This window comes from Ovis aries, chromosome 16 (assembly GCF_016772045.2).
Source record: "Ovis aries strain OAR_USU_Benz2616 breed Rambouillet chromosome 16, ARS-UI_Ramb_v3.0, whole genome shotgun sequence".
Lineage (NCBI taxonomy): Eukaryota > Metazoa > Chordata > Mammalia > Artiodactyla > Bovidae > Ovis > Ovis aries.
The window spans coordinates 9611152-9629646 of record NC_056069.1 but is presented as its reverse complement, the minus strand read 5'-3'; the positions used below and the strand labels follow the sequence as shown (position 1 = coordinate 9629646).

Below are 18495 nucleotides of genomic sequence, written 5' to 3'. Positions count from 1 at the left end.
GGAAACCTGATTGGTTTTTTTGTTGGGGGGAGGCTGTGCTGGGTCTTTGTTGCTGCCAGGGCTTTTCTCTAGTTGCAGTGAGTGGAGGCTCCTCTCTAGTTGCAGTGCGGGGGATTCTCATTGCGGTGGCTTCAGTAGTTGCAGCTCAAACCTGTGTCTTGCATTGGCAGGCAGATTCTTTACCCCTGAACCACCAGGGAGACCTTGAGTTCACTTTTAAAAGTGGCATTTTAAAATGAGTTTGAAGTGCTGTTAATTTGTAACCACCTGACAAAACAATATGGCTAGATATAAAGTAATACAATACAAGCTGAGTTCACAAGTTTGAAATTAAAGAAATTAAAATTAAAGATGAAGCAAGCCATGAAGTTCAAGTTCTGTTTAAGAGATCTTCTGTATCTTCTGGTACTCTGATACTTCTGCTCCTCTTCTCCTGTTCAGATAATGTGAATTTGTTTTAATTATAGCAATTTGAAGAGTTCTCAAAATAAGATCTGACCTTCATCTGTAATCGCAAACACAATTTATTTACCTTAAATTATAAGTTAGTGTATTTTGGAATTTTTCAATCACACATACAGCAAAACTTTTTCTATACAAAACTCAGCTATCCTGAAATCTCAGGGAGATAAGGGGTGTTGGCTCAAGACCATCAGGAAAAAAAATTTTTTTGTTAAAGAGGCCTCTGGTTAGCCAAATAGATTTTGGAAAATGTATACACTAAAGCTCATGCACTTTATTTAAGTGGCAACTCAGAATCTATTTTGGCCTTTTTGATTTAGCATTCTAAACTTACTGATTAAATGTTACATTAAAAGGAGGGAGTTTGAGATATTTCTTCAAAGTTATAATATTGTCATCAGTAAGTGATAGCCGACAGCTCATCAGCAACGAAGGAGGCAACCAAACCAAGAACCAAGAACCAATCGGTAAAATTGCCTATATGAAGTAGATACTTGACAATTCATTGCAAGGACAACATCCCAAGAGCTGTCACTGTGTTTCAGCTAATCTTCACAATGAGAAACCTGAGTCATCAAAGAAAGATAAGTTAGGTTCAGAACACTTTGTGTACAAATGGAGAGAAGTGTTTAGCCAAACAGAAAATTAAGCTATTCGGAGTTATTCATTCAGCCAATCTTTATTGAATGTTTTTATTTATGTGCCAAATACTGTGCTAGGTAGGTCTTGGGAACACACAGCAGTTCTGACTCTCAAGAAACTCACATTCTAAGTCAGGTTTCTAAGTGTGGTCAGGGAACCCCTAGGTCCATAAGATCCTTCCAGGCTATGTTCAAGGTCAAAGTTATTTTATTAATAATGCATACTAAGATGGCATTTGCTTATTTCCCACTGTTTTGGCACTTTCACTTATAATGCAACAGTAATGGTGAGTACGACTGCTATTTCAGCTTGTAACTGAAATAGTTGCTGGTTCCTTAGCGTGAATCAAGACAGTGGTGCCAAACCTACTAGTCATCATTGAAGAAAAACACATGCACAGTAAAAAGCAAAAACAAATGAAACTCCTGCTACCGTCACTGTAGAATGTCCTTGACAATGTAGGAAAAAAGGATTTCATTACATTTCAACTTGGAATATATCGTTTTTAATATTCTGTGTTATGAAATGGAAGTTATGCATGAATCACTTTTGCTGCCTGTCGAAGTATGATGGTTGTCTTAGAGGAAAAACACTCGTGTGATTGCTGGAGTTGCAAGCTGAAATAGCTACTCTTTTAGTGGTACAAAAATTCCACTTGATGATTGACATGCAAACTGTACAAAGTTGGGTATTTGGCAGAAGTTTTGTCAGAAGTGAGAAACGTGTGCTTATCACTTCAACAAAACTAACTATAGTGTTGGTTGCCAGTAATACAGTTTGAGCTTTCAGATGAAACTTTGAGCTCTGGAAAACTAGAATTTGCAGCTTCCCAATAATAAAAGGCTTGTCTGATGAGAATGGTATTAGCAAGTTGGGGTCTTTTAATATATATTATTATATAATGAAATCATCAGATTAGAATGATGTGTATAATTCAGTGAAACTATCTTTTCCAGATTACCAAAATGTATGTTACAAACTCATACATGATTTAAAAAATTCACTCAAAGTGAAGAATAGACCAAATGCACTTGTATGTCACAAAATCCAAAAATTTCATTGATTTGCTTTCAGATCACACATTGAAAGCAAACTTTGAGAATCTACCATTTGTCGAGTTTTAGCATAGTATCAAAGAAGAATATCCACAATTACCTGAAAAGGTTATAAAAATAACTCTCCCTTTTCCAACTATCTGTGTGAAACTGGATTCTCCTCGTATACTTCAAGCCAAAACAATTTATTGCAGCATACCAAATGCAAAGGCATATAGGAAAGTCCGTTGTAAAAATGTATAATAATGCCATTTTCTCTCTGAAATATTTGCTTTGAAAAATATAATTTTCATAAAAATATGTTCTTAGACATTAACATGTAATGTTTATTATTATTTTAAATGAACTGATAAAAATATTTTAATAATTTCCCAATTTTAATTTCTAATACAATAAATATCAATAGTGATATCCACATTTACAGAAGCTCTTCAGGGTCCTTAATAATTTTTAAGAGTAAAAATCAGCCTCAGTCCAAAAACCTTAAGAATCAATGGTCTAGGGGCGTCCCTGGTGGCTCAGTGGTAAAGAATCCACTTGCCAATGCAGGAGACGCGTGTTCAGTCCCTGGTCTGGGAAGATGCAATATGCTGCCTGCCTTGGAGCAACTAAGCCCGGTGCTACAATTATTGAGCCTGTGCTCTAGAGCCGGGGAGCCACAGCTACTGAAGCCTGCATGCCCTAGCGGCCAGGCTCCGCATCAAGAGAAGTTACAATGATGAGAAGCCTGTGCGCCACAACCAGAGATTAGCCCCTGTTTGCTGCAACTAGAGAAAAGCCCAGGCAGCAACAAAGGCCGAGTACAGCCAAAAATTATTAGTTAATTAAATCATTTTAAAAAAAGAACCAGTGGTGTAAGAAGAAGACACAGACTTGTAAGTCACTAATTCTAACCTACTACTATAAGGGTTCTGATAGGAAGAAACACAAGATAGCATGGGGGTCTAGAGGATCCAGGGCAGTCTTGGAGAGTCAGGGAAAGCTCCCTTGAGAAGATTATCTGTATGCTAGGGCTTGATGGGTGAAAAGTTAGCATAGTAAGAGGGGTATGATGTTCAGGATAGGAGGAGGAGCTTTTGCAAAGGTCCAGAGGGAAGGGAGAGTATGGCTCATTTATGAATATCAAAGTTACTTGGTGGAGCTAGAGACTAGTTTGTGATAACCTAGACCCTCCCGCTTATATTATCATTTCAATAAAATGAGCATTTATGTACAGTGAAGGATTAAAAATGAACTCTCTCAGGATGTGCTGTCCTCAGTCACTCAGTCATATCTGACTCTTTGTGACCCCATGGATTGCAGCCCACCAGGCTCCTCTGTCCATGGGTTTTCCCAGGCAAGAATACTGGAGTGGGTTGCCATTTCCTACTCAAGGGCATCTTCCTGACCCAGGCATTGAAACTGGGTCTTCTGCTAGGGCAGGCAGGTTCTTAACACTGCACCACCTGGGAAGCCCCTAACCCTAACCCAGAAGACTGTTTTGCTTATATTATCATTTCAGTAAAATAAGCATATATGTGCAGTGAAGGGTTAAAAATGAACTCTCTCAAGGCACATAATCCTAAGAAAGGTGGGAAAGCTAGAAATAGTCTCTGGCATACTGTAAATATTTATGGAAAGTTTAAAAGAACCACCTGAATAAATTGGCACAAATATTTAATTAGAAGTTGTAATCTACATTTCATAATGTCTCTAAACATAAGCCAAAATTCAGACTATTTTTTAAAGGGTTTTTTGGGTTTAAAAGAATTCTAATGAGAGATTAAAGTCTGATTTGATTTTGAAATATTACATGTTTAAGTTTAAAGTCTTATGTTCTTTAGAAATACTTTTTTCATCCGGATCAGTGGTGGTTCTCTCATGAGCTCGGATCATATCCAACAATGATTTCCTCTATAAGAGTCATAGATTGTAATGTCAGGTTCTCCACATCTTGGTGGCTTCTTTGCATATGGTCATGGTTTCCTGTTTTTCCATTTCTGTTCTCTCTAATACTGTCTTCACATCACACTAAAGAAAGCCTTTCAATCAAATGCCCTGGAAACCTCCCCAGGAGTGAGGTTTTGGCAGAAGCCAAGGTAGGCGTGTATCCTGAAAACCAGTTAATCAGCAACTCTAAGACGCATGTTCACACTCAAAGCCCCTGGTCTATCCCATGGGTATTCATGAGCTGGAATAGAGCTTCTGAGAGTAGATTTTTCTCTTTTTTTGTAGGAGTTCAGAAGAAGCAGAAACAAATATTTCTGGCTCAGAGGTTAGGCTCAGTACAACTGGTATCTTGGAACAGAAAGCCACCAGCAATCACGTGACTGCCGTCTTTGGATGGCAGGCTGCTGTTATGTATTATAGGATTAGGATTCACTGTCAGGAAAATGCAGTGGCCAAGGCTGTATTGCTACACTTCACAAACCTTGTTTGAAGGGCTCTATTTATTTAGACACATTTTTGGGGCACTCCAGAAAATAGTTAGCTTCTGCTTGTAGCCTATTCACAGGTTGCTTTATCAAATATGTCTTCTGCATTATATGCTGCATGTTGTTTTCTTTATTTGTCTTTTGTGGCTCCTCAGAATCTTAAAGGACAAAATAATAAAACCATGGGTGGTTTATACTGTGACATTTTTTATAGTGTATTATACTTCCCTGGTGGCTCAGACAGTAAAGTGCCTGCCTGCAATGCGGGAGACCCAGGTTCGATTCCTGGGTCAGGAAGATCCCCTGGAGAAGGAAATGGCAATCCACTCCAGCACTCTTGCCTGGAAAATCCCATGGACGGAGGAGGCTGATAGGCTACAGTTCATGGGGTCGCAAAGAGTCGGACACGACTGAGCGACTTCACTATTATACTTTAAGAAAGGGCTTCCCGGGTGGCTCAGTGGTAAAGAATCTGCCTGCCAGTGCAGGAGACATGTGTTCGATCTCTGGGTTGGGAAGATCCCCTGGAGGAGAAAATGGCAACCCACTCCAGTATTCTTGCCTAGGACATCCCCTGGTCGGAGGAGCCTGGCAGGCTCCAGTCCATGGGGTTGCAAAGAGTCAGACATGACTTAGTGACTAAACAACAGCAATACTTTAAGGTATTATCAAAAACAAACCAAAAAAGCCAACCCGCTACCCAGGAGTCGAGGGCCCCCCTTGGCCTCTCCACTGCTGCTGGCTGCCCTACAAAAACAAAAAAGCAACAAAAATCTGTCACGTCAGCAAAACTAAGTACTTTAAAAGTAAGATCAACTCTGAACCTGTGGTGTGTGCATGCTCAGTCACTGAGTTGTGTTCGACTCTTTGCGACCCCATAGACTGTAGCTCACCAGGATCCTCCGTCCATTGGATTTTCCAGGCAAGAATACCAGAGTGGGTTACCATTTCCTCCTTTAGAGTATCTCCCCAACCCAGGGATTGAACCGGAATCTCCGGTGTCTCCTGCGTTGGCAGGCAAATTGAGACACAATGAGGTAAGGTAGCTTGTCTAATACACACAGCTAATAAAAGGTGGGATTGGACGAAGTCAGGCAACCTTAACATAAACTCACAGGATAAACCTCTGTGCCACAGCTGGACATAATGTTAGTGAACTTTCTGGAGATGATATATATTTAGGTAACATGACATTTTCCTATCAAATATGGTGATTGAATATTTAATAATTATTTTTTAGGATGAGAAGTCAGATTCACAAATATTGGTCTATCTTCCTCACTCTCAGTAATCACTTATTGGAATCATCTCATTGGTGATGGTGACAGGAATGGCGGATCAAAATCTCAGGGGGCAGCATATGTGGCTCAAAGATTAGCACATTGGCCTTCAGAATGTTAACATGACCTAAGTAGTCCCCTCTTACCCACTGTGTGCCCCTGCTTCCTGCAGCTTCCAGATCAAAGCAGAACCTTCTTTTACAGTTATGCCTTGGTTTGGTTTATTTGTAATCCTGGTGATTAATACATTTTGAAATTTCAAATGCTTAAAAAACAGTTGATTTTTATATTTGCCACAGGAGGGCATACAGGTTAAAGGGTTGTGAAACGACAGTATAGTCATGATGCCCCCAGGTTATAATAATATCTGTTGGGGTAGTACTAGTGACCTTCCTGTGCCACAGCTTTGCATCCGGGAAAACAGAAGGATAGAGATTTAGAGAGACAATGTTTCTGAAGCCTGCTACAAACTGTGAAGGGAGTACAAATGCCAGGTTACGTGGGGGCTGTTCTGACTCTGGTTTGCATCCCATGCTCCTTTCGTTCTGGCAGATTCTCCACACTTTTTACTGCCAGTTGGATATTTCTTATGTCATGTCCATCTTCTCACTCCCTGGTATGGATGAAGACACAGTGGTTCAAGGGCATTCAAGATGCCATCTCACTCCACACTGAATCTGTGCCATTCACAGTTCTTTCAGCTGCCTTTTGTCCAGGGAACCTTCCTTCAATCCAGTTCAGTTCAGTCACTCAGTCGTGTCCAACTCTTTGTGACTCCATGAATCACAGCACGCCAGGCCTCCCTGTTCATCACCAACTCCCGGAGTTCACTCAAACATCCATCGAGTTAGTGATGCCATCCAGCCATCTCATCCTCTCGCATCCCCTTTTTCTCCTGCCCCCAGTCCCTCCCAGCATCAGAGTCTTTTCCAGTGAGTCAACTCTTCGCATGAGGTGGCCAAAGTACTGGAGTTTCAGCTTTAGCATCATTTCTTCCAAAGAACACCCTGGACTGATCTCCTTTTGAATGGACTGGTTGGATCTCCTTTCAGTCCAAGGGACTCTCAGGAGTCTTCTTCGACACCACAGTTCAAAAGCATCAATTCTTCAGCGCTCAGCTTTCTTCACAATCCAACTCTCACATCCATACATGACCACTGGAAAAACCATAGCCTTGACTAGACGGACTTTGTTGGCAAAGTAATGTCTCTGCTTTTCAATATGCTATCTAGGCTGGTCATAAGTTTTCTTTCAAGGAGTAAGCGTCTTTTAATTTCATGGCTGCAGTCACCATCTGCAGTGATTTTGAAGCCCCCCAAAATAAAGTCTTATCCTCTAAAAAGTGTTTAAGATGCCATTTCTCTCCGTTCCCTGAACTTCTGTATCTGCACTTCTTCCCATCTGGATCGCAAGCTCTCTGAAGATAGAGATCAAGCATGCTTTTCTTATCCTGGCCTCACGGGGATCTACAACAGTATCTGGCACATGGTAGATGGTTATTAAAGGCACGCTGACTGACTGAATGTATGAGTGACTTAATAAAGGATTAACTCTTTTCTGCACTGATATCACAACTTGGAAAACTTTCTTTTGTGCTGCTTGTCTATATATAATTTGCCTTTTTCCCCTATCACTTTTAAAAACTTCTTATACCTACACACAGAAAGAACCCGTCTCTGAAGTAACAAATCCATAAGCAACAGTGGAATTCTGAACAGAACCAAACTCCTTTCAGAAATGGCAAAACTTGAATACCATCTATTGGGAAATTGGATACTTGCTGACTGTGGGGTTTGAGAGAGATGGCCCATGGTTTTCCAAAGGGCAATTTTGATTGTATTGTTATTTTAAATCCCAGTGCTTTTCAGGTGTTCTTGTCCAGCTCCAACCTGTTTAGAGGGTGAACACCGTGTACCCTGACTGTACTCTCTGAGAAGCACGAAGATGACTGATGCTGGGTCAGGCAGTTTCATAAGCAGCCCTGTTCTCCCCATGAGCCAGCCCACAGCGTGGGGCAGGACTGGGGCACCACCATCCAGGATGCCAGACTACATGGGAGCTTCCAGATAGGCATGGCACCAGGAATTATGTTCCCACAGTGTCACCTGTGTTAACCAATTACAAGTTTAGTGGCTTGAAACAACACATGTGTATTATCTTACAGCTTTAGGGGTCAGAAGCCCTAACATCAAGGTGTCAAGCAGCCATATTCCTTGGCTGGTAGTCCTCTTCTTCCATCTTCAAAACTAGCAGAGACCTTCACGTCTCACCTGTCTGTCTGTCTTCATCTCTCTCACTTGCTCTCTCACCTCATCACATCTCTTTTCTGTCATTACATCATCTCTAACTCAGAAACTCCTGTCTTCCTCTTATAAAGATCTTTGTGATTATACCAGGCCCACTTGGGCTTCCCAGGTGGCCCTAGCGGTAAAGAATGCTTCTGCCAATGCAGGAGACACAAGAGAGGCAGGTTCAACCCCTGGGTTGGGACCTGGAGAAGGAAATGGCTCCAATGTCTTTGCCTGGAAAATTCCACGGGCAGGGGAGCCTGGTGGGCTACAGTGCACGGAGTCACGAAGAAAGAGTTGGACACAAGTGAGCACTTACACGCCCAGATAATTCAGGATAGTCTCCCCATCTCAAAATTCTGAACGTAATCACCATCTGCAAAGTCTTTTTTGCCAGGAAAAGTAATATAGTCACCCGTTCTGGGGATTGAGATGTGAATGTTTAGGTGGTGCGGGGCATTATTCTGCCGACTGCCCCCACCCCACCTGCTTTGTTCCTCATAAGTGGCCTTCGTGGCCTCCCTGCTCCCAAGGTTGAGCAGATTCACAGGCTGCTGGAGGCCTCCTGCCACTTCCTTCTTCTGAGTTTACCTAGTTCTCCCATCTGGATGCCACCTTCTTCTCCCTTCTCGTTCCTTTGAGCAACCTGGACCTTCTTAGAGTCTGTGACCCTACTGCATATGCTGAAAGGGGGCATGCGTTTTGTACAGGAGACTTCTTGGAGGGTAGTGGATGCTACGGTTAACTCTCTCCTTTATTCTGTAGCCTTAGCCTAATACACAGAGAGCGACAGCATTCCTTTCTGCTTCCTTTCACCATGTTGGAGTGTTCATTTGTTCCTTTCCTGACTGACCTGAGTCAGGAGCCAACCCTGTGCCCTCCCAGGGCTTAGAACACTGCGGCAGATTGTGGGTGCTCAGCTGATGGTGCTCAGCAGAGGACACGTGAGCCACGTCTCGTGGGCCTGGGGCCGTCTGGAGGTTTCCCCCACTGTCCGCAGACAGCACTGCTCACCCCTACCCCAGAGCACCTCTGCTAGAGAGGCATGGCTTCCCTGACCGTGAGCTGCTTGGGTCCAGCTGTTGAGATGACAGTGGTCTCTGAGGAAGGGTCGCTGCCTGTGGTCCAGGAAGGGAGTATGCATTTACGTCTATCTGTAGCTTCCCACCTTGCGCAAGCCGGCTTCTTGTTGCTTTGCTGTTCGCTATGGGCCCGGTGGTTTTTCTGCAGTGCCAGCTGAGGAGCTCTGTCTCCAGGCAGCCTTGGCTTTTTCCACTATAATTCTGTTCCCCTCAGGATGCCATCCTCTGCGTGTGTTGGTATGACTCACTTGGCGCTTGTAATTGGTAAGAGCCTGAGCTTAATGAAAAGGCACCAGACGAGAGCTTCCCAGCCTCCTTTTCAGTCACTCCCTGGGTAGGCCTTACCTCAGCACAGGCAGACTCTTACCTCCAGCCATCAAGAAATGCATACGTAAGAACTGTTTAATTGCCATACAGTAGCTAGGTAAAACTTGGGGCTGAGGTTGAAGAGGGTTAAAGGGCAGGGTAGATGAGGAAATAAAAGCGTGAAATCAAACTTTTTGTTGTTACATACTCAGAATCTATTGGGAAGAAAGAGAGGTTCTAAGTCATTACAAAATTCTGCAAAATCTTCTCTCAGTAAAAATGCTGTGGAGTTGAGGAAAAATAAATAGATATATATCTCCCAGTCTTTATCTGGATAAATCCAAATCATTAAGAATAAAGTCTTAAAGTACTAGAAAACCCCTGGGAGGATTTTTCTTATATAATCTCAGAATGGCAAAGGTCATTCTAAATATAACATAGGACTCATAAAGTATAAATGAAAAAATAGTTAAATTTAACTACATAAAAAATATTCTCCATGGCAAGGTCTTCAATACATAGAGTCAAAAAACAAGTGTCAAACTGATAAAAAAGATATTTATAAATCATATTATAGAAAAAAGCAAAGTTCCTTAATGTGCAAAAGAATATGCACAAATCAATAAGAAAAACACCAACCATACAATAGAAAAATCGGCAAAGGGTATAAAGAGACAGTTCATAGACAATGAAATGCAGAAGACCCTTAAACATGTGAAAAGATGGTCCATCTCTCTTATAATAAGAGAAAAAATTTAAAATCAGTTCGTAAAAGCTGAAAAGAAAATGTAACAATGGAACTTATTTATGTATTTAGTGGCATAATATATTAAGAGGAATTAATTCAAGAGACTTTAAAACTGTATCTCTGTGGCATATATCTAATAACAAGAAAATTGCAAAAAAAAATATTCCTAAATTGCTTTCAGTAATCCCATTGATATTAGGAGAATTTTTATTGTTATTCTGAGAGTGTGATCTACAAATTATAAAATAAAACAACAACAACAAAAAACCATTTCTGTGTTTTTGGCAACTGGGAATTTTGGTCCTCTAGTGTGATACATTCTAAGGAAAAAGTAATAGCAAAAAGCTTAAACTGCCTTTAGTAGTCGTTGGAAAAAATGTTCCATTTTGACCCAGCATTACTATGAGTATAATTTGTATGTATTTCCAGATAAAGAAATGAGAAATTATCTGCTTGTCTAATTCTATCACCTTTGGTGTCTTTGAGAACTGAAATTTTGGGTGTAAGACAAAGGAAATACAGATGTAAAATTGAGGTTAAGCAAAATCTCTGATCCTTCCTGAATTGGCAGTATTGGTATGAACTTATATTTGATCTTGAAAAAAATGTTATTGTCTATTTCTGTCCACTGAAAATATCTAGAAGCAATGACTAAGGTAGTACCAACAAGCGACTCCCAGTATTAGGACTGTGGTCTCTAGGTATCATTTCCCTCTTGAGGAACCTTAGTTCCTCATTAGAGAAATGGCTAATTCTATGTTCTAAGGCCAGGTATATTCAAGGTGAGCTGGAAATATCATATCACTGCCCAATGACGGAAAAGTTTAAATATCAATATGAATAATATCAATATGAATCAAAATATCAATATGAATATAACCTCCAGTTATATTCTTAATGATACAAAAAGTTATTAATCACCATTGGAGGATGTTATGGATGAACTAGTTATTTTCAAAATTAGTAAATAAAGACAAAGAATCATGTGTTTATTGTTCCCTTCCTCCCTAAGTGTACCACCTCAGGCTAACCAAGTGACAGGGTGATATTTCTCCTAACAGAAGTCTTCCAGCTGTCAAATGAAGAAAGGATAATAAAATTAGAATATTATTTTCTGACATTTAATGAAATTAAGGATCTAGGTAATGATCATCAATGGTTGCCAAGACCTCAGGACAAGGTCAGCCAGTCGTTATGTACTTTCTGATGGAAGAACACAATATCACCCAAGAGGTATAATTGCAAAAAAACCCCACAAAACCTGAAACTGATGAAGCATTTACATTCAACTATCAGTATATAGATAATTCAGGAGATGGAAGAACATGTTAAATACAACAGTCAATCAGCAAAAATCAGACTGTGAAATTCTGCAGAACAAATGTTTCTATAATTCAACAAGAAATTTTAAAGGAAAACAAGAATAGGAACACATAGATTAAGAGATTTAAGACATATCCAGTCAACCAAAACATATAGATCTCATTTGGATCTTGATTTAAACAAACTGTAAAAATCATCTGATTACAATGATGGGTACATAGAGGTTTCTTATACTATTCTCTCTGCTTTTATACGTGTTTGAAATTTTCCACAGTAACGTGTTAAATAGTAATAGAGGGAGCAACTAACCCTTACTGAGTACTTACTATATGCATGGTCCTATTTTAAGCACTTTGCATATTTAAGCTGTCTCCCTGTCTGGGAGGTGGGCACTCATCTCTATTATGCAAATGACGAAATTAAGGCACAGACTGGTTAAGCATCTTGCCCAAGGTCACACAGCTAACAAGCTTTGGTGGTGGGACTTGAAAGCAGGCAGTGTGACTACAGAACCCAATTTCTAACTTATACCCTACTATCTCTCATGAAGGTGGTAGCTTGGACTAGGTTGGGGATAGTCAAAAGAAGTAGAAGGATTGAAGAGATACTTAGGAGGTAAAATTGACCAGTCTCCACGCTAAACTGTATATGGGGCTAAAGTCTGCGAGGAGTCCGAGATGCCTGTGAGGTTTCTGGTTTGACGGTAGGATAGGTGGTGATAATGTTTGATGAAATAGGGAAAGTGAGAGGGGACTAGGTTTGGAGGTCAAAGATGATTTGGGTTTGGAGCATGTTGAGCCTGAGGGGCCTTTGGGATACCTAGGTAATGTTAAGTGGCAGCAGGTAATACTGGCACTCTTATATGTTAGCTTTCCCCTTCCTCCTTACAACTGTTACCTTTTTTTTCTTGAGATGGGGATGGGAGCAACTACTTTTCTAGTTTGTAGTGTCAACATTCAGTTCTTGTTTCGGAGGTGTTTGTAGTTGTGCCCAACGTGATGTCACCTACACATTTTGTAAGATGCTTTCATTCTATTCTCCAAGAAACTTGGTCAAAACAGGTCACCAATCATGTTTTGAGTGCTTACTATCTTCCAATCACTGTATTAGGCATTTACATTCTTATCATGTACTTTTCTTTTACAGAGGTACTCACACTGTTGAAAATGCATTCTTCACTCAGTATGTAGATGAAGAGACTGAAGATAAGAATGAGTCACTTGCCCAGAGTTACAAAGTTGGACAGTAGCAGTCAGCATCTCTAGTCTGTGTTCTTCCATTTCGTCTCTTTTTCAAAGTGTGGGTAATGACTTAAGTGGTTCATTGTCATAGTATTTAATTGCACTAACTCACACAGTAGGAAAGCCCTTCTGATGTTTTCATCCAACCTTCTGTTATGACAATGGAGAACAACTCAGGTGCTGGTATGTCTTCAATACCTTTCTAACACTTTCTGTTTTTAACTTAGGGTATACCTCAGGGTCAGAGTCTTGAGCAAGTAACAAGAGTGTATAGCAGGAATTTTTGTCATGGTACTTATTTTCATTATGTTTATTTTAGGGATACCTTCTATTTATAGTAATTAGTGTTTCCACCTATAGAGCAGCAATTTCATTTAAAATAAATTTAAGAAAAGAAATGGAGCTCATGAAAACTGTTACATAAATAAAAATAAAGATGGTTCAGAGAAATGGAAGGCCATCACTAGCTGACACTGATTTCAATGGCTGAAATTGGAAAACACTGCTCCTTACTACATCTCCTCTCCCTATTATGGCCTAACCTCTCTAACAGAAATTGAATGCTTTCTCTGTTACCATCTTACTTGAAAACTCATTGTCACTGATCACTGGTGAAAGCACCTCACCAGTAACTTTAGTCCCCGTCGATCAGTCTTGCATATATGATGGGGCCAAAACCGTGTCAGGGTTTCAGGAAGGAGGTAAGAGCAGAGTACATTACCAATAAGTCGGGGTGGTTAACAGCTATGACGATAGGCTTTTTGGAAATCTTAGTATATCCAGGTGATTTTTTTTCTTTTATTTATATGCAGTCTAGTATTAAAACTATATTGGCTGCTCTAGTTTCCATTCATTCCTCTTTCTTAAGCCTCTAGTTCTCCAGTCTTTTATGATAGTACCATGTTTGACCATTTTGTTACTTCTTCACCACCACCACTCCCTTCCTGGGACATAAGTTATATTCATTATATTCAATGTGTTTGTGAGAAATGGTTGTAGATGGGCTGCCTTTAAACGTTTTTTATGAGTTCTTCTAAACATACACAAAGGCAATAAAAATCCCCAATGCTACATGTATTTTAAAAGACATCATTGTTACATGAAATAATTTTGCTTGTGTGTTCCCCAAGGAACTGAAAAGTACACTATAGTCACTATAATCCTGCTGGATAGAGACAGTATCTTCTCTTTATTGTTATGCCTGATACTATCTGTTCAGCATATTATTAAGACCAGAAATCTGTATCTGGAATAATGCATCTGTACTCTTCTCATTGCCCATGAGCACTACAAAGCCAGTACTTTTTCATCACTGGGTCTTTCAGAATAAGTTCCAAAGACTGAACAATGGTAAGCTGAGGTTTTGCATCTTTGGTGTATTCTTCATGTGTAGGTGGTGGTAAATATGTCTTCCGAAATCCACAACATCAGAGAAAAAACAGGTTCCATCTTCCTGGGCGGGGTACCCTCAGCCCCACATCCGCTGTGCTAGGATCTGTCCTCACAGATCCTGAGGACCTGGCTTCATCGCAGACAGCACCCAAGGCAGAGGCCTGGCCTGTGCACCTAGGACAGGGTAAATATCCCGACTCTGAAAATGGAAACCCATCCACTTCTCCTGCACAGGCGGGGTGAGGGTTTGGAGCCGGCAGGCTGTGGGTGGGGTGTGGGTTGGGAGTGTTTTCCCCCCGTCGAGTCCTCCAGCCCCTTGACTCGCGGCCCTACCCTGACCATTGTCCACACACCTCGTCCCTCCAGCTTCCGGGCCGCGGGCGAGATGATTTGCTGCAGATGACATCAGCCCTGGGCCAACGGTTGGAAGAGCGGAGGCAGCCACCCCGCGAGGATGTGCCGGGTGGTCCTTCCCTCCTCCTCTTCCTCCTCCTCCCCGGCGCCCTGCCTAGTCTCCATATAAAAGAGGCACCGCCTCCCCGCCCTCTCTCACTCCCGGCTCCTCTCCGCCGCGCGCTCTCGGAGAGGGCGGAGGGGGAGGCGGCGCGCAGCGCCAGGAGGAGGGGAGACGCAGGGGGCGGAGCGGAGACAGCACCTTCGGAGATAATCCTTTCTCCTGCCGCAGACGAGCGGAGCGGCCTGAGCCGGGCACTTCGCCGAGGCTTAACGGGCCGGCAGGATGGCGACCGTGGTGGTGGAAGCCGCCGAGCCTGAGCCGTCCGGCAGCATTGCCAACCCAGCGGCGACCACCTCGCCCAGCCTGTCGCATCGCTTCCTCGACAGCAAATTCTACCTGCTGGTGGTCGTCGGCGAGATTGTGACCGAGGAGCACCTGCGACGCGCCATCGGCAACATCGAGCTTGGTAAGAGGCCCTGCGCCCCCAGGGGACGCGTTCGGGGAGACGCGCAAACGCGACCCCACCCAGGGCACGACGGCCACCTTTCTCCTCCGGCACGCCCCGCACCCACGCCTTTCTCCGCCACTTCCCACACTCTGTCCAGATTCCTTCCCCCCCACCCCCGCCCCAGGTTCATTTCGGAGAATAATGCAAATTATTAGATTTGCTACCCAGTGGGAGAGTCTCCTAACCTTGAGGGATCCGTCACCAGGCTGGGTCTACAGATTCCAGCTGGCTACCGCCTCTCCCGCTAAATGAGATGCAGGTGTCAAAGGGGCAGAGGCTGCAATAAAGCCGCAACCGCAGGACACCAAAGGTGTGTGTGTGGGGGGGAGGTGGGGGGAACGTTGCAATTACCTCTTTCATCTCCCCCTTCCCCCCCCCCCCACCACAGCAAAATGCTGGGATTGCCCCTCGTCAGCAGACCCGAGGCTGAAGTACCATGTGCCAGGGCGCGCGTGGGAATCCCTCTAGCCACAACCACCTCAGCCCCGAGAAGTGCCTTTGCTAGCTTAAAACCTCTCCATCTTTTCTTCCCTCGGAATGACTAGGCTAGTCCTAGGGCCACGCCCGCCCCCCCCCCCCCCCCCCCTCGGGACGCAGAGATGGAGAACCGCCTGCGCCTCGTTCCCAGACGGCGCCTGCCTCGCTACTGCCCCTGGGGCCTCGGTTGCAGCTTTCAGCAAGGACAATGGGACCCCCAAGTTGCGGGGTGGGGCTTCTCCTTTTAAAAGTCTTTGCCTCGGGAGTGATGGCTTGGGGGTGGGGTGGTGGGTAGGGCCGGCGCCTGGCCCGGTGCGGGCAGTAGGAGCGCGCTCTGCAGAGGCCGAATAGCGGTTCGCTGGGAAACCCTGGGCGGGGCCGTAAGGATCCAGCGGGCGCAGCCTCGGGCGCGCGGACCGACCCGCCCCGCAGCCCCACCCGGGCTGCCGCAGTGCCCCCGCCCGATGCACCTGCCCCCCGCACTGCGGCGCCCCCACTGGGCGCGCCCGACCGGGCGTGCGTTCCGCCGGCGCTTGGGGGTGCAGCGTGCCCCTCGTCTGCTTCAACCCGGCTTTGTTGCGCGCGAAGTCCCCGGGTGGTCAGCTCTGTCCTCTGCCTTTCCCTCCCCCCCACCCCCCACCCCGGCATCGCAGACCTCCCCTTCTCCCTGACCGAGGTCGCCGGTCCCTCCACAACCCCAGCCCGTGCTCTATTCTCTCGGGGTGGTGCTGAAGCGCGTCTGCCCCGAGACACCGGCTGGTGGGCGTGGTGCAGTCCGCACTGCGGTCTCTACGGCAGCCCGAGGCGGACAAAGGGCGTTCACACAGCCCTCGTTCCCCGCGCCCGCCCCCTACTCCCCATGAAAGACGCGAGAAAAGCTTGTTTTAGAGGAAAAAAAAAAAATTAAACTCTAGTGGTCTGCCTCTGCATTTGGAAACGGTCGCCTGTACCCAGAACAAAAGGCTGCAGGGTGGAGACTCGAGTTGCAGACCTGGTTCTTTTGTTTAACTTTAAAGCACTGGTGTTACTTTTTGGCTTAAAAAAGGAAAGAAAAAAATGTGAGTAGAAAGCAGACTTGTTATTTTATTCGGAAAAAAAAAAATTGAAGAATAGGCTAGGTCAATAGTGAAATGCCTCATTTGAGCATCTAATAACCCTTCATTTGTCAAACTATAGTCCTTTGAATTTGATCAGTACTAATTTAGTTTATCTGCACATTTTCTCCTTGGAAAATTTCATATGGACTGACTGGGTGTGGCTGCTGTATGAACCTATGACTTTGGATTTTTTAAAAAGTATTATTTGTCAGCACTTTTGCTGGGAAGTAATAATAAAGCAGGAGGTGTGTTTCTATGTATAAAAGGTGCATAACCACCCGATGTGGTGTGAGGAGAGGGACCCTCATCCCCATTTTGGAGACAGGGGCCCAGAGAGGCAGGAAGGATAGGGAGACCAGCTCAAGGTCACACCACTCATAAGTGACAGAATGTCGGCACTGCGGCATCACTGGTTTTCTGGCCCCGTCATGATGTTAACATCACAGGGAGATCAAAGAGCAATTTCTAGAGCTTGCTTTTATACAAAGGCAGTAGTCATCCACTTGTGGGCAGCACCCCATGCAGGGAGGTGGCTCAGCAATCACCTTCCATGTAATTATCTTCCTGCTTTGTTACTCTGCTGATCACCCTTTTAGTGCCCTATTCCTCAGGGGGTTTATTCAAGCTGCTTCTGTTTGAGGATAAACTAGATTCACCCAAGTTATCTGTCACTATGACGTGGTCTCGGCTATTTTTCACACTACTGGAACTTAGTGATCAGGTTCAATTTTGTCTTCCTGCCCCTTTTCTTTTTTTAAAATTTATTGATGTATTATGTAGTGAGGGAAAGGCTCAAATCATAAATGAGGAGCTTGGTGAATTTTCACAAAAAGACATACCTGTGTGATCCTGACCAAGAAACGGACATTCCTGAGACCCCCTAGAAGCCCCCTCAGGTTTCCTTTTCAGTCAGCATGCCTTCCTGATTTTTTAGTGCCCTGATTTAGTCAGCTTTTTGCAGGGAACTCTGAAATAGCAGTATTGATCCCATTAAGAATCCACCAAGTGAATGAGCAAAGCCATTTCCTAAGGCACAGTAACAGATGCTGCTTTTCCTCTGGAGATCAACTCTCTTGGGTCCTGGGGTCTTGGATGCGGCTCAAACCACAGGGCCTTCCAGTGCTAAGTGGAAATACTGCTCCCGTAGCTTTTTTGACAGTCAGAGATGACTTAGCAACAGGGCAGGCTGGCTGTTGCCCTGGCCTGATGTGATGCTTCCTCAGCTCTCGGGTTCCAGCAGGGCCTCCTCCTCCAGAGGTCACTCTGATACCACAGCTGTGGTGGCTGGTGCCCATGGGGCTGGTTGTGTGAAGCAAGATGGAGATGCTCCAGGGGTTCGGCCCTGGTTGTGTGCCGCAGCCTTTCCGCAGGGAAAGCGGTTCATCTTCTGCCCCTCTTGCTTATCTCCCCTCTCATCCTGAGGAGGCTCTGTGAGTCTGGAGACCCTGGCAACTTGGATTTTTGCCATTTGATGATTTAAGGCTCTATGGGAAACCCAGAAAATAAATCTGTAAGAAGATGGCGGAAACGCAAGTACATCAATAGGCCTGAATCAGCCCACCATGGAGGCTGAGTACATGCTTCTTGAAACCTAGTGTTACTGAATCAAACTCCAGGCAGCTCACCTGCACGCAGTAAAGCCAATCTACTGACCCCAGATTGTGGTGAAGGAAAGTGCAGCTTTATTGTAAGATGCTGATGTAAGGAGAACGGGGAGCTCATG

General features: G+C 44.0%; 1 protein-coding gene across 3 annotated transcripts in view; it reads left to right on the top strand.

Moving 5' to 3' along the window:
- Window positions 1–14914: 14914 nt before the first annotated feature.
- MAP1B (microtubule associated protein 1B) overlaps window positions 14915–18495 on the top strand; it is a 93205-nt gene continuing 89624 nt past the window's right edge. For all 3 annotated transcript variants that reach the window (XM_027980016.3, XM_015101253.4, XM_060400322.1), the window contains exon 1: window positions 14915–15156. In XM_027980016.3, the coding sequence (XP_027835817.2) occupies window positions 14973–15156 (184 nt within the window). In that variant the 5' untranslated portion in view covers window positions 14915–14972. The remainder of the gene's footprint in view (window positions 15157–18495) is intronic.